Source organism: Myotis lucifugus, unplaced genomic scaffold (genome assembly GCF_000147115.1).
Source record: "Myotis lucifugus unplaced genomic scaffold, Myoluc2.0 scaffold_178, whole genome shotgun sequence".
Lineage (NCBI taxonomy): Eukaryota > Metazoa > Chordata > Mammalia > Chiroptera > Vespertilionidae > Myotis > Myotis lucifugus.
Window position 1 is genome coordinate 428785 of NW_005871226.1, and position 23046 is coordinate 451830.

General features: G+C 39.4%; 1 protein-coding gene across 4 annotated transcripts in view; it reads left to right on the top strand.

The window, feature by feature from the left end:
• PTPRA (protein tyrosine phosphatase, receptor type A) overlaps positions 1-23046 on the top strand; it is a 128725-nt gene that overhangs the window by 50112 nt on the left and 55567 nt on the right. For 2 of the 4 annotated variants that reach the window (XM_006096389.3, XM_006096392.3), the window contains exons 2-4: positions 19389-19477; positions 21761-21839; positions 22329-22655. In XM_006096389.3, coding sequence (XP_006096451.1) covers positions 19391-19477; positions 21761-21839; positions 22329-22655 — 493 coding nt within the window. In that variant the 5' untranslated portion in view covers positions 19389-19390. Of the gene's footprint in view, positions 1-19388; positions 19478-21760; positions 21840-22328; positions 22656-23046 lie in introns of those variants that run through there. The other 2 variants (XM_006096394.3, XM_006096393.3) reach the window with 2 other exon arrangements.

A 23046-nucleotide genomic window follows, 5' to 3' on the forward strand; every position in this document is an offset into this window, starting at 1 on the left:
TTACACATCGTTTGTTCCTGCTCAACCTAACAAATAAACCCTTTCTTTTCTTTTCTTTTTTTTTTCTTTTCTTTTCTTTGTTAATCCTCACCTGAGGATATTTTTTCCATTGATTTTTTAGAGAGAGTGGAAGGGGGTGGAGGGGAGAGACCAAGAAACATCAATGTGAGAGAGACACATTAATTGGCTGCCTCCACATGCCTTGGGACCAGGGATCAAACCTGCAACCAGGGTAAGTGACCTTGACCGGGAATCAAACACGCGACCCTTTGATGCTCAGCCAACACTCAACCACTGAGGTATACTGGCCAGGGCAGCAAACACTTTCTTGAGTGCAAATCAGTGGCTCTTTTTGCTAGGGTATATAGGGTCTTTTTGACCCTGAATCTAGTTACCTTGATCACCCTCTTTATTAACTCTCCTTTATTATTATTAACTAGAGACCCGGTGCACAAAAATTTGTGCACTCGGGCGGGTCCCTCAGCCTGGCCTGTGCCCTCTCGCAGTCTGGGACCCCTCTGGGGATGACCACCTGCTGGCTTAGGCCCACTCCCTGGGGGGATTGGGCCTAAGCTGGCAGTCAGACATCCCTCTGGCAGCCCGGGAGCCCTCGGGGGATGTCCACTTGCCAGCGGGGAGCAGGCTTAAGCTGCAGTTGGACATCCTTAGTACTGCTGAGGAGGCGGGAGAGGCTCCCACCACCACCACTGTACTGGCAGCCATCAGCCTTGCTTGTGGCTGAGCAGAGCTCCCCCTGTGGGAGTGCACTGACCACTAGGGGGCAGCTCCTGCATTGAGCATCTGCCCCCTGGTGGTCAGTGTGTGTCATTGTGACCAGTCATTCCCAGTTGCTCTGCTGTTAGGGTCAATTTGCATATTACCTTTTATTATATAGGAGTGCCTGGCCAGCCTGGGTGAGGGGCTGATGGCTGTTTGCAGGCTGGCCACAGCCCCTTCAGGGTGGGGGTCCCCCATGGGGTGCCTGGCCAGCCTGGGTGAGGGGTTGAGGGCCGTTTGCAGGCTGGCCACAGCCCCTTCAGGGTGGGGGGTCCTGCTGGGGTGCCTGGCCAGTCTGGGTGAGGGGCTGAGGGCCGTTTTCAGGCTGGCTAAGCCCCCCAGGGGGACCCTCACCCCATGAGGGTGTGGCCAGCCTGGGTGAGGGACTGATGGCTGTTTTCAGGCTGGCCACAACCCCCAGCCACCCAAGCTCCCAGTGAAGGCTGGCTGGAAGCAGGTATCTGGGATTTATTTGTCTTCTATAATTGAAACTTTGTTGCCATGAGTGGAGGCCACAGCCAGCTCAGGGCAGGTGGGAAACTTGGCTTCCTCCATCGCCCGGGCAACCAAGCCTCCTGCTTGCTCCAGCTCTGTGGCTGCCGGCCGCCATCTTGGTTGGGTTAATTTGCATACACTCTCTCTGATCGGCTGGTGGGCGTGGCTTAAGTCATAGCGAAGGTATGGTCAATTAGCATCTTTGTCTTTTATTACTGTAGATAATTTACCTGTAGGTTCTTCTGGATTTTCTATGCAGCATTTCCTGCAAATAATCTTATCCTATCTAATTTTTATACTTCTAATTTCTTTTTCTTATTGCAAAGTCTAGGACAGTGATGGCGAACCTACAACACACGTGTCAGAGGTGACACGCGAACTCATTTTTTTGGTTGATTTTTCTTTGTTAAATGGCATTTAAATATTTAAAATAAATATCAAAAATATAAATCTTTGTTTTACTATGGTTGCAAATACCAAAAAATTTCTATATGTGACATGGCACCAGAGTTAAGTTAGGGTTTTTCAAAATGCTGACACGCCGAGCTCAAAAAGTTCGCCATCACTGGTCTAGGACCTCGCATACATTATTTAATAGAAGAAGTGATGGTGGGTCACCTTGTCTTATTCCTGATTTTAAAGGGAATGCTTTTAGTGTTTCCCGATTGAAGAGGATAATTGTGTAGGATTATTGTTTTAAACAACTGTTTTATCACCGTAAAGAAGTCTTCTAGCCGAAACCGGTTTGGCTCAGTGGATAGAGCACCGGCTTTCGGACTGAAAGGTCCCAGGTTCGATTCCGGTCAAGGGCATGTACCTGGGTTGCGGGCACATCCCCAGTAGGAGATGTGCAGGAGGCAGCTGATCGATGTTTCTCTCATCGATGTTTCTAACTCTCTATCTCTCTCCCTTCCTCTCTGTAAAAAATCAATAAAATATATTAAAAAAAAAAAAGAAGTCTTCTATTCCTAAGTAAGAGAGTTGTTGTTGTTTTTAAATCATGAATCCATGTGTTTTTATCCAGTGCTTTTTTTCTACATAAGTTGAAATGATTATATGATTTTTCTTCTTTAGTTTTTCTTCTATAAGTATAAATTTTATATAACAGATTCAGTTTGTTAATATATTGTTTAGGATTTTTAATTTATAATTTTGAGTGGAAGTGGACTATAATTTCCTTTCTTGTAATTTTTTTATTGATTGATTTTAGAGAGAGAAACATTGATTTGTTGTTCTGTTTATTTATGCATTCATTTATTATTTCTTTGTATGTGCCCTGACTGGGGATCAAACCCACAACCTTGGCATATCTGGATGATGCTCTAACCAACTGACATGGCCAGCCAGCACCTCTTGTAATGTTTTTTTACTAATTTTACTGCCAGGTTTCACTCACCTCTTAGGATGAGTTGGGATTTATCTACCCCCCACCCCATCCCAATCCTCTATCATCTGGGCCTAGTGTTTTCTTTTTGGCAAAAATTTAAACTTCAGGTCAACTTCTTTAATAGTTACAAGATTATCCAGGTTTTTTATTTATTTCTGAGCTAGTTTTAAGTTCTGTTTTTCCAGAGATTTGTTCATTTCTTTCAAGTTTTCAAAATTATTTGCTTATAGTTGTTGATAATAATCTTAGTTTTCATCTGTATGTTATTTCCACTTTTTATTAATAATATTTATGCTTTCTCATGTGTAACATTTATTGTTTTGACATATGTCTACAGCAATGAAACTATTACCACAATCAAGAGAGTGTGAAAATAACTATCAACCCCCAAAATTTTCTTGTGCCCCTATGTAATCCCTTTCTCTTGCTTGGGCTCACAGCACTGTCCCCAATAAACCACTGATCTATTTTTTGTTGCTGTAGATTAGTTTGTACTTTCTAGTGGCTTATATAAGTGAAATCATGCATTATTATATTAACCATGTGTCCATGATGATTTGACATCGGGACCTTGCTGACTCTGGAGAGACTGCCGCTTTTAGAGTTAGCCAGTTTCTAGAGACAACTCACCTGCTACTGTGCCTTTTGTATGCAAACCAATCAATCCAGACCCCAAACCCCAACCACCTGCTTTATTGGGCTCTCACACTCTGGACACTATTCACCTGGTCAATTCACTCCATGGCCAGGTACCAGGCAATTAGGGACAGCCTCTAAACCAGCGGTCAAACGACCCTTTCACAGGGGTCGCCTAAATACATCCTGCATATTAGATATTTACATTATGATTCACAACAATAGCAAAATTACAGTTACAAAGTAGCAACGAAAATAGTTTTATGGTTAGGGGTCACCACAACATGAGGAACTGTATTAAAGGGTTGCGGCATTAGGAAGGTTGAGAACCACTGCTCTAAACCATAGAGCTGGCTGATACTTTTCAAAATAGCTGATCCTAAACCTGTTTACCCAGCCTCCACCATTCCTTCCTGTAGAAACCCCAATAAAGGTTTTTACTTTTCCCCTCACTCCCTCTTGCCTCCTAACCAACCCTGGTACTTCCCCATATGGCACCTGTGTGGCATTGTGTGTCACCTCCTTTTAGGAACTATAATATGAGTAACAAACTAATAAACTGTCTTTTCAGTGGCAATCACCTGGTTTTTTGGTCTCACCATACCTGAATAATAATAAAACCTACACTTTAAAGCAAGTATGTACTCTCTTTTGTTTTGCTTCTTTCACTCAGCATAGTTATTTTGAGATTCTGCCATGTGGTGTGTATCAATACTTCATTCATTCTTACTGCTGAGTAGTGTTCCTTTATATCGATACTAGTGGCCCAGTGCACGAAATTCATGCGGGGGTAGGGGGGTGGGGGGTTGTCTCTCAGCCCGGCCTGCACCCTCTCCAATCTGGGATCCCTCAGGGGATGTCTGACTGCCGGACATCCGTCTCGCAATCTGGGACTGCTGGCTCCTGACCGCTCACCTGCCTGCCTGCCTGCTTGATTGCCCCTAACCACTCTGCCTGCTGGCCTTCTTGCCCCCAACTGCCCCCCACTGCCAGCCTGCTCGCCCCCAACTGCTAAAATATTCGTTGCTAGCATTAGTGAGAGAAATGGTGCGCCTGCGTGTAAGGCGCGTAAGGGCAATGAATGCAATGCGATTATAGTAATTAGTCATTAGCAAATGTTGTAGTTCATTATTAATAATTATGTATAACTATATTGTAAAAATTAAGTTACAAAATTTTTATTAAAATGTTTCTTATATACTGTTAAATTGGCCGGGCCGCAAAAATATTCGTTGTGGGCCGCATGCAGCCCGCGGGTCATGAGTTTGACATGATTGATATACAAGCTTTTGTATGAACATACTAGTACATATCCTGGTTTCTTGGATGAATATCTAAGAGTGTAATGGCTGAGTCGTATAGTAGATTTATGTTGTAGCTTTTTAAGAAATTGCCAAATGTTTTCTCAAAGTGGTTATATACCATTTACATTCCCACCAGCATTGCACAAGGGTTCCAGTTTCTCTACATTCTTGCCAACACTTAATATTTTCTATTTTTGTTTTTCCCCCAAACTTAAAAAAAAAAAATGGGCCTCCTACTGGGGATTGAGCCCACAACCAAGTATTTGCCTTTACTGGGAATCAAACCCTGACCTCCTGGTTCATGGGTCCATGCTCAACCATTGAGCCACACCTGCCAGGCTATTTTTGTTTTGTTTGTTTGTAATAGCCAGTCTAATAGGTGTGAAATAATATCTCAGTGTGATTTTCTTTTTTTAATCCTCACCCAAGGAACTGCTTAGAGAGAGGAAGGGAGAGAGAGAGAGAGAGAGAGAGAGAGAGAGAGAGAGAGAAACATTGATGTGAGAAACATCAATCTGTGTCCGCCTACATGCTCCTGACTGGGGATCAAACCTGCAACCCAGGGATGTGAGTGAACTGACCGGGAATCGAACCTGCAACCCTCTGGTGCATGGAATGATGCTCAACTTACTGAGCCACTCCAGCTGTGCCTCAGTGTGAATTTGATTTGCATTTCTCTGATGATTAGTGATGTTGAGCATCTTTTAATGTTCTTATTAGCCACTTGTATAAATTCAAGTCCTTTGCCCATTTTTTAATGAGGTTGACTTTTTTGGTTGTTGAGGTGTAGGAGTTTACATATAGGGTGTTCCAAAAAATGTATGCACACACACTTTGAATAATTATAAAGGCAGTGTTTATTAAAATACATTTCATTTTCAAAATTGAGCTATCAGCTGTTAAAGTGTGTATACTTTTTTGGGGGACACCCTACATACAGTATTCTGGTTTTCAATTCCTTATCAAATAGCTGTTTTCTCCCATCTGTGGATTTCCTTTTCATTCTGTTGATAGTGTCTTTTGATACACAGAAGTTTTTAATTTTGATTAAGTCCAACTTACCTATTTTTTTGTTATTGACTGTGTTTTTGGTGTTATATTTTTTAAAATCATTGCTAAATCTAATGTTGTGATGCTTTTCTCCTATATTTTCTTCTAAGGGTTTTATAGTGTTAGTTCTTATGTTTAGGTCTTTGATCCATTTAAGTTAATTTTTGTATATATGGCATAAGGTAGGAATCCAACTTCATTCTTTTGCATGTGGATATCCAGTTTCCTAGCACCATTTCTTGAAAAGGCTGGCCTTCCTCCATTGAATTGCTTTTGCACCTTTGTCAAAAATTATTTGGGCATATTTGTGTGGATTTGTTTCTGATTCTCTATTTTATTTCATAGATTTGTTATGTTTATCCCTTTGCTAATACCATATTGTCTTAATTATGGTAGCTGTATTCTAAGCTTTAAGATTGGGTAAATGGGTTTCTCCCATTTTATTCCTTTTCAAAATTATTCCTCATTTGTTTTTTTTATGCATATAAACTATATTTTGCTTTGGTTTCATATATCTGTTAGTTTATTTCAAGGTGAGCTTTAAGTAGAACCAAATCCTTTTTTATATTGTTTCTTGTTTTAGTTAATCTGCAATACAAATTTGTACCAGACTATTTTCTGTGTTTGTTTATTTGAAGTAATCTGCTTGACCTTTTTGCCTCCAGGCTCCTCTGTCTAGGGCAGGGGTGGGCAAACTTTTTGACTCGAGGGCCACAATGGGTTCTTAAACTGGACCGGAGGGCCGGAACAAAAGCATGGATGGAGTGTTTGTGTGAACTAATATAAATTCAAAGTAAACATCATTACATAAAAGGGTACGGTCTTTTTTTTTTTTTTTTTTTTAGTTTTATTCATTTCAAACGGCCCGTAGTTTGCCCACGGCTGGTCTAGGGCCTAAACAAATCTAATTTTAACCCTTAGGACTCAGTGGTTCTCAACCTTCCTAATGCCGCAACCCTTTAATACAGTTCCTCATGTTGTGGTGACCCCCAACCATAAAATTATTTTCGTTGCTACTTCATAACTGTAATTTTGCTACTGTTCTGAATCGTAATGCAAATATCTGATATGCTATATGTGTTTTCCAATGGTCGCGACCCACAGATTGAGAACCGCTACCTTAGGTGAAAGTTAAAGGGAGTAGAATTTAACAATCCTCTTTTACAGGCTTACTGTTCCTGTTTCATTCTCTGCATAATTTCATCTGTAGGAGTAAGCTGCTCTTTAGGGCCTCAGACTCCTACTGATTTTGGGGGGTCCTCCTCCCTTTATTTTGGACCTCTCACCACATTGCTTTTTTCAAGAAAAGATCTGTAGTGAAAGTTTATTTCTGGTGTTCTAGAACTTCTTCAGAAGCCTTCAGCAGTTTTTCAAGCTCTTTTCTCTAACTGGCAAGTATACAGTGTGCTGTTCTTACTCCACCCTCCCTTGGTGGCATGTATCAGTTTTGTACTCACCAGTGCCCACCTACTCTTGCCTCCTGTGCTTGTCAGATGTCTCCTGCCTGGCTTGTTCATTGTTGCTTTTGTCACCCTTACAGCTGTCCTCTTTCTTTCTTTGGCTTACTGCCTAACTTCTGTGGCAGCTGCTCTATCGTTGCCTGTCTGCCATTCTGCCCCTTCTCCCCCCTCCACCCACCTTGCTCTATGTAGATACAGCATGTACATTTTCCTTGTTCAGCTTATAGCCTTCCCCATGATACGTTCCAAAGCAGTCATCCTCTTGCTTATAGCATTGTGTTTCACCTAAGTCAGTCACATGGGCCTTTCTTACCTCTGACATCTCATTTAAGTCTTTAGTTCTGCCCCTGTAAATTCTCTTATCAGTATCCTCTGAATATTTCTGCCATGCTCTGAGGTTCTCCTGGTTTGGTGGCTAGGCTTCAGTTAACGGCTCTTCTAACCTCAAACACCACTGGTTGATCCTCCACCCTGCTGTCTGTCACTCATTCTTTCTAAAATCCAAATTGTTCCCATCAACCTCCCTGTGCTAAAGCCTTTGGTGGTTCCTCAGTGTGTTCAGTGGAAAGTTAAAACTTTTTATGTGGCCAACAGCCCCTTTGTGATCTGATCTCTGCTTCCTCTATCATCACCACTTGCATTTCTTCCACATATCCTCACAAACTCCAATCTTACATGTTTGTAATTTTCACAGTCATTTAACAGGTATTTATTAAGGTCCTGCTTGATGCCCTTACCCAGCTCTTTGCCATGCCTGGAACCAGATAAGCTTTTTCATGCTTCCAAGTCCTCTCTGCTTGAAAGACTGTTTCTGACCCTTCTCTTGGCTAACTAACTACCCTTTATCCTTCCAAATTGAGCTCAAACATTACCTCCCCTGAAAATTCCTCCCCTGGTCTGAAGTTTTACCACTTCATCTTAGAATTAGTGTTCATTCAAGGTTTGAATACATAGTTTATTTGTGCCTCACTACTGGTTTGTGAGCTATTTGATGACAATGTCCATATCTAAACTGTCTGTATGTTCTTAGTATCTGGTGGAGTACGAAGGAAGATGTGAGCTTTGGAGTTTTAAAAGCTCAGTTTTTGGCCCTGGCCCGGTGGCTTGGTTGGAGCATCATCCCATATACTGGAAGGTTGCAGTTCGATTCCTGGTCAGGGCACATACCTAGGTTGTGGGTTCGATCCTGGTTGGTGTGTGTATGGGAGGCAACTGATCGATCAATGTTTCTCTCTCACTCTCCCTTTCTAAAAAATAAAAAATTTTTAAAAATCAGTAAAAGTTCTGAGTTTGAAATCCTAATAGCTATTTATTTAGATATATGGCCTTGAGCAAATTCCTTAACCTCTGTGATCTTTAGATTCTTCATCTGTAAAATGGGAAAACAATACCTCACTCATAAGGTGGTTGTGAGGATTAAATGGGTTAAAATGTATAGAATACCTAGTACAAGTGCCTGCTGTAGGCAACCAAGAATTGTAGTTGTAAAAATGGTTTTTATTTTTAATGTAAATAATATAATGTTGATTGAGTGAACAATTAGCTGAAGGAGCTGAACCCTTCTTCTAGGTGCTTTTTTTTCAAATCAGAGAACGTGAACAGCTCTAGGAAAAGGCCTAGGGCAGAGCTTAATATTCCTGGCTGCCACTTACTTCTTTGGTTCTCCCACACCTGGGAGATATCCTCAATAAGGCTGAGAGTTGAGTACATACCTTTCCCAAAGGGATATTCATCTCTGCAAAAGAGTGAGTGTACTTAAAATCAGTAATAGTACTTGAGCAGACACATACGTATATTGAATATCTGAAAATCAGTGGTTGATTAATGAGTGCATTAAAAAAAATCACTGCCCCTTTGTTTAGAAACTCACAAAATGGAAATAATCATCAATTAGTTTTATTTCGCATTAGGAAGATGTTTCTGTTTCTTCATTAGTCTTTAATCTTTTGAAGGATAATAAGATATGTGAAGAAAGGTAGTCCTAGATTTATTCCACTTCCACAATTTACCAGCTACATGACCATCTTTTAATTTCTTTGTCTGCAAAATGGGAGTAATAGTATCTAGCTGGTAGAGTTGCTATTAGATTTAACTGAAATAACATATACCTGATATTTGATCAGATTTTAACAGTATTAATGTATGGAATATTGAATGCTTAACTTTCAATAGATAGACCCTTGATGGACGCTATCCCAGCCAAAGCATAAACTTTGGGGAATGTGCAGATGGGCTGAGGTCTCCTTTGCTAGTGGGGGCTTCATAATATTGATTTCTCGTAACATTTTTTTTTTTAGCGAATGTATGCAGCATTGTACTTTCTATCAAGAGGGCTGAGAAAAATGCATTCAGGAGCATCCTCATCATTCCTATTCCTAGGTCATCACAAGTCTTATTTCTTACTAGTGGCCTGGTGCACGAAATTTGTGCACGGGAGGGTGGGTGTCCTTCAGCCTGGCCTGCACCCTCTCCAATCTGGGACCCCTCGGGGGATGTCCGACTGCCAGTTTAGGCCCTGTGAGATTGGGCCTAAACCGGCAGTCAGACATACCTCTATAATCCAGGACCACTGGCTCCTAACCGCTCACCTGCCTGCCAGCCTGATCGCCCCCTAACCACTCCCCTGCCGGCCTGATTGACGCCTAACTGCTCCCCTGCCGGCCTGATCGCCCCCAACTGCCCTCTCCTGCCAGGCCAATCGCCCACAACTGCCCTCCCCTGCCGGCCCGATCGCCCCCAACTGCCCTCCTCTGCCGGCCTGATTGCCCCCAACTGCCCTCCCCTGCTGGGACCCGCCTCCTCCACGCAAGGCGGCAGAGATGCCAGGACCGGCCTCCTCCATGCTGCACGGAGCCACGGGACCTCTAGACCTCACTGTGCAGAGCGGCCGCCAGGCCCCGCCTCCACTGTGCGCATGGTCATCTTGTGGCAGCCATCTGTGTATGTTTGGGCCATCTTGTGACGACGTCGCGCACGAGGGCCACCTAGGCTTTTATTAGTATAGGTAACTAGCTGTTTGGGATTGGTTGTTATATCAGAAAATGAAACAGGTTTATTTATTTCTTATTTATATATATAAAAGGCTAAGTGACTGATCGACCGGCCGGTACAGATGATGCACACTGGCAATTTAAAAATAAACATTGACTCGCATGTGCGTGATACATATACTAGTAATGCTCTCACTGGCGCCAATCACACGTGTGTTTCGACACTAGCCTCCCATTTAAATTAATTCAAAGACAGTTTCCCGTGATGCCAGCATTTGCGATGACTATTAATAAATCGCAAGGACAAACTCTAGGCAGAGTAGGAATATTCCTACCTGAACCCGTTTTTGGACATGCTTAGTTATATGTTGCTTTCTCTCGAGTTCGAAGAGCATGTGACATTAAAGTTGTAAATACTTCATCACAAGGGAAATTAGTCAAGCACTCTGAAAGTGTTTTACTCTTAATGTGGTATACAGGGAGATATTAGAATAAGTTTAATCAATTTATCAGTCATTGTTTTTATCAATGTTTTTATTAGCATGTTTTTGTTGTTTTTATGTCATGTCTTTGTTATTATTTATTAATCAATTTATATATTATTTTCATATACATTTTACTAATTTTCAGCTCTGACACTTCTATTATAGAGAAAGGGTGAATAGCGATATTAAAATATTTCTTCTAATTAATTTCCTTTCAGTGTGCACGAATCAGTGCACCAGGCCACTAGTATATACAAAATTTGAAAGTAAGTAGGGCCAGTATAGCAGTTTCACAGTATCATCAGAGAACTCGATCCCTTTCTAACTCTCAATTCTGCTATGCTCAAAATCACTTCAGGGTCCATAGTGACTACTGGTTATCACATCTAAATTCCAGATTCAGGAGGAAGGACGGGGAGGGGGGGTGGGGGAAGGCTTACACCCTTCCGTTTGCACCACCTTCCTAGAGATCTCATAATATACTTTATCTTATATCTCCTTATCTAGAACTTAGTCACTTGTCCACACCTAACTGAGGAATAAGGATTTCCTTAGCACCCAATTTTCCTCTCCTTGCTTTAGACCAGGATGGCAGGATGGCATGTCTCTCAGGGCCTCAGGGTCCACTGACAGGGAGTGTGTGTTTGGGTAAGGAGTGTTTCTCTTTGGCTAGAAGCCAAAGAGTATATCTGTGGATGATTCCTTCATCTTGGGTGCAGGATATATATTTCACACAATTTATCCATGATATGTGTGTAAGCATGTATAATTGATTGCTTATGAATTTAATATTCAAGGTTTCTGTAGTTCAAGCCTCTCCTCCCCCCACAAAGGTGCACAATATGGTAAGTTGTAACACCAATTGCATCATAGGGTTGGGGAGGATTAAGTGAGAGGGGCATACAGAGAACTCAGTACAGCTGGGTTTTGAGATAGGAGGGCAAGGGTGAATGATTTAATAGCCAGCAGACACTGCCCACCATCCATGCCCCCACTGTAGAATTCAGAGCCTCCACATGTATCTCTGGAGAATGTCTCAGATCAATTATGCTGAATTTGAATTTTAAGAAAAATTGGGAAATGTTCTTAGAGACTCAAATATTAGGAAAACAACAGCCATAGTTCTTTTTAAAATAAGTTTTTATTGATTTCAGGGAGAGGAAGGGCAAGGGAGAGAGGGATAGAAAAATCAATGATGAGAGAGAATCATCGATTGACTGCCTCCTGCATGTCCCCTACTGGGGATTGAGCTCAGAACCCAGGCATGTGCCCTGATGGGAAATTGAACTGGTGAGCTCCTGGTTCATGGTTCAGTGCACAACCACTGAGCCACACAAGCTGGGTGACAGCCATAACATTTTAGAACTCCTTTGTCACTTATCCTAGGGCTTTTTACAAAGTATTGCTCATGGAATCTTAGTTTTCCTTTTCCTTTTTAAAAAAATATATTTTATTGATTTTCTACAGAGAGGAAGGGAGAGGGATAGAGAGTTAGAAACATCGATGAGAGAGAAACATCGATCAGCTGCCTCCTGCACACCCCCTACTGGGGATGTGCCCAAAACCAAGGTACATGCCCTTGACCGGAATCAAACCTGGGACCTTTCAGTCCGTAGGCTGACACTCTCTCCACTGAGCCAAATCTGTCAGGGCCCTTTTCCTTTTTTTTAATGTTAAAATTTCTGAACTGAGCACCTTAATTAATGTATGTGCAGTAGAAACAATTTTTTAAAGAAAGAAATGTCTTTGTAATGAAATAATGACTGTATATTGGCCCTTTTTCTGGGTGTGGTGTAGGTTAGGAGAGAGAACACAATGTGTGTGCCATTGTGTCCAATAAATTACGGGAACTGCCCAGATTTCATGACTCATCTCCCAAAGCCTCCCTGCTCAGCTCTTCTATATTCACAGTTAACCAAAGGCTTATGATTCACTTTTTGAAACCATTTAGTGATCACTTTTGGGAAATGGGACTGGCAAGAGGTGAATGAGACTTACATTTTGCTTTCTATTCCTCTCTTCTGTTTGTATATCTTGTAATGAGCATGCTTTACCTTTTTTTTAAGTTGTTTATAATTGCAGTGAAGAAGAGGACCAGTGTCTTTCCTATATTACAAAAGTAATGTTTTAATAAATAACATTAAATGATTTACTTTCATATTGATGCATGTTGAAATAATATTTTAGATATGTTGTGTTAAATAAACTATCATTAAAAAAAAAGATTTACTTTCTGCTGGAAGGTGAATGTGGTCTGGGGATTGGTGACTATAGTTGATAACACTGTTTTATATTATTCAAATTTGCTAAAAGAGTAGAACTTGAATGTTCTCCCCAGAAATGAATAGGACAAAAAAACAACAACACAGTTACACTTTGAGGAACATAAAAACTTGAGTAAATGCATAAAAATTTCTTTTTTAAAAAAATATTTTTTTATTGATTTCAGAGAGGAAGGGAGAGGGAGAGATATAAACATCAATGATGAGAGGGAATCATTGATCAGCTGCCTCTTGCATACCCCACACTCTGGATCAAGCCCGCAATCTGGGCATGTGCCCTGACCTGGAATCAAACTGTGACCTCCTGGTTCATAGGTTGATGCTCAACCACTGACCCACGTAGGCTTGGCGAGAAAAAATTCTTTACAAAATTCTAAGTAAGAGAAAAATTGAGAGAATTTTATATCCACCACCTAGATTGTACAATTAACATTTTATTATACTTGTTTTATCACATATCTATCCATCTATCTATCCCACTATTTATCCATCAATTCATATTGTTTAAAATATATTTAAAAGTAAATTACATATATCAGTACCCATCTTCCCAATACTTAAACATGTATATCATTTACAGTATTTGTTAATGGGTAGAGTCTTTTTTAGAGGTAAAATTTATGTACAGTGAATGCCCAAATCTTTTTTTTTTAAAATCCTCACCCTTGGATGTGTTTACCATTGATTTTTAGACAGTGGGGGGGGGGGGGGGGAGAAAAGGGGAGAGGAGAGGAGAGGAGAGGAGAGGAGAGGAGAGGAGAGGAGAGGAGAAGGGATACACACCATTTGGTTCCAACTGGGGGCAGAGAACAAACCCCCAACCCAGATACCAGCCCTTGACCCAGAATCAAGACCCTCTGGTGTACAGGCTGACGCTCTAAACACAGAGCCATGTCGGCCAGGCTGTAAATGCACAAATCTTAAGTTACCATTCAATGAATTCTAAGAAATATACCCAGGCAATCCAGAACCCTGTTAAGATATGGAATACTACTATTGTCCAGAAAGTACCCTTATATTCCTTTCCAGTAAATCCTGTCTCTTTCCCATGCAACAATTGTTATTTTTTCCACCATAGTTTTACTTTTTCTAGAACTTCATATGTATGGAATCATGCATTATAATATGCTCTTACATAAGGCTTTTTTCACTCGGTGTGATTTTTTTTTTTAGATTCACCCAAGTGGTGTGTATCAGTAATTATTTTCTTTTTATTGCTGAGCAATATTCCATTGTTTATATATTACCACTGTTTATATATTACCTGGGTTGTTTTCAGTTTTTGTTATTATGAACATTCTTGTACTAGTCTTTGCGGACATAGTTTCTCTTAGGTGAAAATATAAGAATGGAATTACTAGACCGTAAAGTAGGTGTATATTTAGATTTATAAGATGCTGTCAGACAAACTTTTTTAAAATATCACAAATAGAGCTCATCCTAAAAACTCATCCTGTGACAAGGTGGAACCATTTCCACTCTTAGAATTATGCACAGGGTGTCTGGTATTGTGCAGACTACAATTGGATGGCTGGGCCTTTTGACATTTGGTAGTGCATATTTTCCTTGGATTTCAACCATTTATTCATTCATGTTGAAACTAGACCTTAGTCATTGAACCAGTTTTTAAAATCTTCAGTTCAGAGGGAGATGTGGAGAAGTGATGAATTTGAGACAATATGGGGTATCAGTGAATCAGAGGTGACAGAGAGAGGTTGAGAGATTTAACAACAAAAAAGCTGTGTGGGAGATGTGGGAAAGAGGATGTGTGGGGAGAGAAAGAAATACCAGTGCTTCCCCCCCCCCCCCCAGTGAATTTTAATTTAATATATTTGTAAAAGTTATTTTTAAGTTCAAAATCAAAGGTTGTCTTGTATACTAAAATGGATTTCCAAAAACCCTCCTCATTCTGTTTAACAATTACATAATACTCCATTTTGTGAATATGCCATGATTTATTTAATCATGTTCACTTTTCCTATTGATAAACATTTAGGTTATTTCCAGTATTTTTTTTTTATTGCAGATAATACTGCTTTGAATAACCTTGTACATAGGTCACTTTTAAAATATGGGTATATCTAGAAAGTTCTTGGGCAGAATTGTGTCAAAGGGTTTGTGCTTTCATAATTCTGATAAATATTTACAGATTGTATGAGAGTATCTGTTTATGAAAATCTTTGCCAGTGCAGTGTTGTTCAAGTTTTTATATTTGCTTCTGATAGTTGAAAATGATATTGCGGTATAGCTTTAAATTGGGCTTTCTTTGATCATGAGTGAAGTTGAGTATTTTTCATATATTTAAGAGAAATTTTTCATTTTCTGTGAATTGTCTTTCTCATGTTTTTTGCCCATTTTGGGGGTTTTTGGTCCCCTTTTTATTAATCTAATCTGTAGGAGCCCTTTATATATTAGGGAAATTAGTCCTTTGTGAATGAGTTGGAATATTTTAAAAGAGCTCAGTCTTTAAAATATGGAGGTAGTTTTAGTGGAATGGTGGTAAAAGAGGTCAGATTGCCGTGTCACAACTCTTTCTAGAAATTTGGCTGTAAAGTGTAGTAGGGAGAATGCTAGCTGGAGGATTGATGCAAATTCAAAGGAGTTATTATTATTTGATAAAGTCTTGTGTTTAAATGCTGTTATGAAAGGGAGGAATTAAATCTAGGAGATGGTAGTAGACGGTAAGGTTTCCAATGAACTGAGATTCTTGGAAAGAACTAGAGGAGGAAATTTGTAAATATGGTGATGAGAATTAAGGATGTCCCATGGCTTCTATTTTCTTTGAAGCGAAGGCAAGGCCAATAGCCAAGGGTATAGGAGGAGATGGTTGGAGAGAAGAGCTTCTTTGAAATCACTGCTATGGAGAATTGGCGAGAAAGCTGAATAGGGAAATACAGAAAGATTGCAGGTTTTCAGAGTTCCACTGAGGCAGAAATAGTGATATAAACTTTATGGATTGTTTGGTTTTCATAAGCAGCATTTGGCAGTACAAGTGTAAGATTAATTCAGGATTGGGTTTGGGTGAGGGGGTTCCCTCATGTATATGTAATGGAACAATGTAGCAACAGAACTTAGGATATTAGCAGGGAAGTGATTGAACTGACACCAATTCTTGATTATGTAGAGAGGAAAATAAAGACAGGACAGAGATATTGGAAATAAAATTAGAGAGGATCTGAAGGAACCAAAAGCCTGGTGAGGTCAGAGAACAGTTTGTAGTAGAAGTAATAGGGAGAGAACTGCAGGGATAAAGGAGTGTGGTGGAGAGTGGGATGACAGCTTTTCTTGGTGATGATAGAGCCTAGAATGAGCCATTGTCATAGGGCCCAAGTAGAGTAGAGGTATAGGTTGGAATTGAGGAAATCAAGGAACTCAAGAGGCTGGCCCTGATGTGAGTTGTAGTGACTGATGTCTGTGAGCATGTTGAACAGCCTTCTAGGAGAATATCAGGACTTAGGGATGGAAAGAAAACTGTGAACCACATTGCAGTAACAGAGGAGTGCCAGCAATCATTAGGCAAAAAAAGTCCTGTTAGGACTGTTAGAGCAGGCTCCAGGAAAAACGGTTTGCAGTAGCATCCATGAAGAATGAGGAAACTTCAACCCTACATCCTGACATGCAGCTCTAGGATGCTTGGATAGAAGACATGGTGATTAGAGGAGGGGAAGTAGGGTAGGTGTGGTTGCAGTTTAGTCTGGAGATCAGGAAGTCACAGGAATTAGCATGAGGGTCTTTATATCCTCTGAGAAGAATTAGGCCTTCACTGTGGTTTTCCTAATTATGGTTTAGTGACACGGGTCTTCTTAAACTGACATATCTCTCAGCCCCTACTTTATGCATACAAATCCTCTCCAACTTGCCATCTACTATGCGTTTGTTCTTTTCCCTGGCATTCTTTTACTTGAGGTATGCCTTCCTTGTGCAGTTTTCCTTCTTTTAGTTTTGTTTCTTATATTCAGACTGTAGTGAAATTTATTTTTTAACTTAATTGTATTGATTATTTTTATTTATAAAAATAACATGCTTTTTATTTTTAAAATTTAGAAAATAAAAAAGTACAATATAAAGAAAATAAAAATCATAAAGTACTATGCCAAAATTTTTATAGATTTTTCCTTCTAATCTTTCATGCATATACATTTATAAATTTAGTTGTGATCATATGGTATATTCAGTCTTGATTTGGCTTTTTAAATTTTTTTGGTTAATCTTCACCCAAAGATATTTTTTCCATTGATTTCTAGAGAAAGTGGAAGGGAGGGAGAGAGAAAGAGAGAAAAACATCAATGTGAGAGAGACACATTGATTGATTGCCTCCTGCATATGCCCTGACTGGGGCCAGGGATTGAATCTGCAACCCAGGTATGTGGGTTGACCAGAACCTGAGACCCTTCGGTTCACGGGCTGACGCTCCAACCACTGAACCACACTGACCAGGGCTGCCCCCGCCCCCCACTTTTTTTTTTTTTTAATGAAGGGCGTGCCTTGGCCAGTTGGTCCAGTTGGTTGGAACATCATCCCGTACACCAGAAGGTTGCTGGTTTGATTCCTGTTCAGGGCACATGCCTAGGTTGGGTGTTTGAATTCTGGTCGGGGTGGTACCAGAAGAAACCAGTCAATGTTTTTTTGCTTTCTCTCTCTCTTGAAAAAATTAATAAAAACATATCTTTGGATGAGGATTTAAGAAAAATAAATGGTTTGTTCCACTTTCTTATACTCTTTGAATGCAGCATTTTGAATCATAATAATGTATCATCTTGAATAGCAACATAATACTTATTTCATCTTTTTCCTGTTTTCCCTAGTGGGTATTTGGATTGTTCTTTTCCACTTAATGACTATCTCTATATCATTTTAAAATATATTTATTTACTTATTGATTGCAGAGAGGAAGAGAGAAGGAGAGAGAGATAGAAACATCAGTGATGAGAGAGAATCATTGACTGGCTGCCTCCTGCACACCCAACACTGGGAATCGAGCCTGCAACCCAGGCATATGCCCTGACTGGGAATTGAACTGCAACCACTTGGTTCATTGGTCAACGCTCAACCACTGAGCCATGCTGGCTGGACTCTCTAAATCATTTTAGTCTGAGTTATAGTTTATTTATATTCACTTTAGAATAGAACCTTGAAAATGGGTCAGAAAACAATATGAACATCTTTAAGATTCTTGTATAATCTTTCTGGAAAGAAATTTGTTAGTTTAGGCTAGTTGGCATTCCCACCAGTATTTTTGTTCTTTTCTGTGACTCTTGCGAGTGTGAGGGAGGAAAAAACTTTCCTCTAACCCAGGTTCTTTCTGCTGGTCTAATAACTTAATTCACCTGATAAAGATTAATAAGAGAAAATAACCTAATTTAATTACATGTGTGTGCATGGAAAATTCACATACTAGCACATGAGTCAGAGACCCCACGTGAGAGGTTCAAAGATAGAAAGAGAAAATTAGATATATGGTATCCTGAGCTAAGGATGAGGTAAGGTAACTTGAGGTTTCAGAGTGGAGGAATGTTATTGCAAAATGATAAGGAGAGTAGATGTTCAGTAATTAGTAGTTTGCCCTGCCATATAGTCAAAACATTTTTTTTCTGGTGATAACTCTTATTATGGGCAAGGCCCCTAATTTAAAGTCTGGTGTGCTTGCAGGGTCTTGATTGCCTTCAGCTCAAAATAATTCACATGCCAAAGTGGCACATTTTGGGGAGGCTTCTTGTGGACCCTTATACCAGCATTGAATATTTCAAATGATTGATCTTTTCTGATTTGGAAAATAAAAATGTTATCTCATATTCCTTTGATTAGTGGGGATGGTCAGCACTTTTCATGTATTTCCTTTGTTGTTTGTTTTTCTCTTCTGTAAATTACCTGGTTAGGTTCTCCAGGTTTTTCAAAGTTGGGGTTTTAATGTTTTTCGTATTGATATATGAGTTCTTGTTTTAATCTTTCTCTTATTTATGAAAATTTCCCCAGTTTATTTCTTTTTTAAAAAAAACTAATTTTAGATTAGTTTTAGGTTCACAGCAAAATGGAGTAGAAATTATAGCGCTCCCAAATACTCCCTTCCCTAAATATGCACAACCTCCCCCACTATTGACATCTGCCACAGTGGTCCTTGTTGAACCTACATTTTGACACACCATTATCACCCAAAGTCCATAGTTTACATTAAGGTTCACTTTTGGTGTTGTACATACATTCTATGGGTTGTGGCAACTGTATAATGATATGTATCCCCAATTATATCATCATATAGAATAGCTTGACTGCCCTTAAAGTCCTATGTTCCATGTATTCATTCTCTTTCTCTTTCCTAACTCTACAACCACTAATCTTTTTAGTATCTCCATAGTTTTGCCTTCTCAAGAGTATTATATAGTATGTAGCTTTTTCAGATTGGTTTCTTTCACTTGGTAATACATGCATTTAAGGATTCTCCTTATGGTAAGAGTATGCTTAGTTTTTATAAGAAACCACCAAACTGTCTTCCAAAGTGTGTGTATCACTTTGCATTTTCACTAGCAATGAATGAGAGTTCCTGTTGCTCCACATCCTCACCAGGATTTGGTGTTGTCGGTGTTTTGGATCTTGGCCATTCTGATAGGTGTGTGGTGAGTGTGGTATCTCATGTTTTAATTTGTAATTTCCTAATGACATATGTTGCTGAACATCTTTTCATATGCTTACTTGCCATCTGTAAATCTTCCTTGATGAGGTGTCTATTCAGGCCTTTTGACCATTTTTAAAAATATATGTTTTTATTGATTTTACAGAGAGAGAGAGGAAGGGAAAAGGAGAGAGAGAAAAACAAACATCCCTGAGAGAGAGAAAAACATTGATTGGCTGCCCCCGCATGCCCTCCCCTGGGGACTGAGCCTGCAACCCAGGCATGTGCCTTGACTGGGAATCGAACCAGCAACCTTTGTGTGTATGGGATGACGCTCAAACAACTGAGCCACACCGACCAGGGCTTGACCATTTTTAAAATTGCGTTAATAGTTTTCTTATTGAGTTTTAAGAGTTCTTTGTATATTTTGGGTAACAATCCTTTAGGAGATGTGTCTTTTGCAAATATTTTCTCCTTATCTATGGCTTCTCATTCTCTTGACATTGCCTTTTGCAGACCAGAAGTTTTAAATTTTAATGAAGTCTAGCTGATTGATTATTTCTTTCATGGATCATGCCCTTGGTGTGGTTTCTACAAAGTCATCACCATACCCAAGGTCATGTAGATTTTCTCCTATGTTATCTTCTAGGTTTTGTAGTTTTACGTTTATATTTAAGTCTATGATCAATTTTGAATTATTTTTTGTGAAGAGTGTATGGTCTGTGTCTAGATTTGTTATTTTTTGACATTGTATGACCGTTTGTTCTAGCAGAGTTTATTGCTCCATTGTATTGCTTTTGCTCCTTTGTCAAAGCTCAGTTGACTATATTTATGTTGGTCTGTATTTTGGCTCTCTCTTCTGTTCCACTTTCCTATTTGTCTGTTCTTTCACCAGACCACTCTGTCTTGATTACTATTGCTTTGTAGTAAGTGTTGAAGTAGGATAGTGTTAGTTCTCTAGCATTGTTCTTTGGTACTGAGTTGATTATTCTCAGTTTTTTGCCTTTCTCTATTATAAACTTTAGAATAAGCTGGTTGGTCAGTATCTATAAAACAACTTGCTAGGAGATTGAGATTGTATTGAATCTATAGACCAAAATTGAAAGAACTGACAATATTAAGTCTTCCTTTCAATGAACATTATTTTTAATTGATTTCTTTTATATTTAGAATCATTTGTTTTTTTCTATTGTTAGGTATTCCATTTTTAACCTTGGTGTTTTCTTATGTTGCCTTTATGTTTTTCTTCCTCGTTCTGAACTCACATAAATATTTATTCCCTTTTAAAATGTACATTCAAACATTTAATTCTTCAACTGAATTTTATTTTGGTCTATAGAATGAGGCAATGGTCTGACCCCCTCTCCCCAAATACATATTTTCCCAAAAAACCATTTCATATTGATTTATCAAGAATAGACACATATACATATACAATAATCAGCCTTCCAACCTGTTTCCTAATCCTATGGAGGGAATTGTATGTTTTTCCAGTTTTGGATTATGGTCAGATGGGAAGAATGGGAATATGGTCAAATCTTGTATGGCTGCACCTTGGAAAGGCCACTTGCTGGACCCACTTCCCTGTTAGGCATGGTTGCTGGTACCAGAGGCAACTCCTGGGATATATATTAACCATCTGCACATCCCTACCCTTCCTCTGGAGAGGCACTACCATATTGAATTACTCTCTAGGCATGAGGCCCATGAAGATAGGACCTATGACTATTGCTCTGCAGTTGTTTCCCTTAGTGTAGGGCACAGAAATCTGAATAGATGAATGAGCCACTATTAGTTGTGGAAATGTGCCACAGCCCTTTGATATGGTTTGAGGTGGCATTAAGGTTGAGGACAGCTGTATAATGTCTGCTTCGAAGGGCACTATGCGGTCAACCTACCATTTTCATATTTCACATTCTGAAGATGCTAAAACTGTGCATAGCAATCACCTTTTAAAAGGACAGCTACCTAGCTCTCACCCCCAGAGATGCAGTCTGACATGGGGATTTTTTAAAGTTCTTTGGGGTAATTCTAAAGTGCAACTAAAGTTGAGAATCACTGCTCAAAAAAGTTTGTTCTTAGTAAGTCTTATTTATATGTCTATAAAGATTCAATGAAGTAGTTGGATTCTTGGGGAAATGTACATATCAGACTCCTAAAAAATTATTGGTCCTGTGTGCACATTTTAATAGCTGGGAAGATTTTACCCAAAATACTCCTTTGGTGAGTATTTGGACATAGTTACAATAATATAGAATTTTATCTAACATGGCTCTCTATTTTCTAGGTCAGCATGGATTCCTGGATCATTCTTATTCTGCTTGTCAGTAGTCTGATACATGTCAGTGCCAACAATGCAACCACAGGTAAATTGTCATTTAATAAGGCTGTATTCAGAGTAGAATTTTGCTTTAAAAAATATTAAAGTTTTACTTAAAAGTAATGGTAAAATAAATGTCTTTAGAAATCTCTGAGTCCTAGTGAATACTCATCATTGTGGTATATACCATACTACATACTATGACATATACCATATACATACTTCTTTAAGTAAATAAAAAGGTAATGTATTCATTCCTGAAAAGTACAAAAAAAATTGTTATTTAAGACCCTATATATTAATTCTGAGGAACTAAGTAAAGAATCCAGTTTCTTCCTCCCTTGGACTAGTAATCTTTTGGGTTGGTAGAAAGGGTCCAGCACTATAAATGTGCCCACACTCTTGTTTATTTTATTCACTCTTTGATTGGTGTCCAAGTGTTTGAGAGCTTATTAGACTTGATACTTTGTGCCTTGTAATTTTTAAGCTATCACATTCTTCCTGTGATGTTTCCTTATTTTCTTGATGTTTATAGCTTCACCTACAAGATCTAATGAAGCATTGGTAGCAGAGTCAGTAAAAGAAGAGCTCAAAACTTCAAATCCTACTTCTTCAGTAACTTTTCCTGTGACACCAACTTTCAGCCCAAATCTAACTCTGGGACCCTCCTATGTAACCACTGTCAATACTTCAGATTCTGAGAATGGGACCACAAGAATAGCAAGCACCAATTCTGTAGTTACTACAATTTCACCAAATGGAACATGGCTTCCAGATAACCCGTTCACAGATGTCAGAACAGAATCTTCGGAAGGAAATTCCAGCACTGCAGCAACCACTCCAGAAACTTTCCCTCCTTCAGGTACTAGAGATGGTTTCTGTTCTTTCTTTTGCTATTTGAGTTTATTCACCCATTATTATTTTTTTGTGTGTTTTCTAGGCATAAAATTTCTTGAAATAAGTAAAATTGCCCAAAGTAATGAAATCTAGATATAGGGAACGCTCAGTGATGTCTGATTAATATAGGGTTAAGAGGAAAGAAGAAAGATTCTGGCGGATGTCCTGCTTTGCATGGGTTCCTGGTTAGATTGGTGAGGTTTAATCATGTTTAAAGGTAGAGAAGAATGTTGAAAATATAAGAGAAAGAGGGGAGCTAAATGATTATGCAAGAGCCCTAACCGGTTTGGCTCAGTGGATAGAGCGTCGGCCTGTGGACTAAAAGGTCCTAGGTTCGATTCCAGTCAAGGGCATGT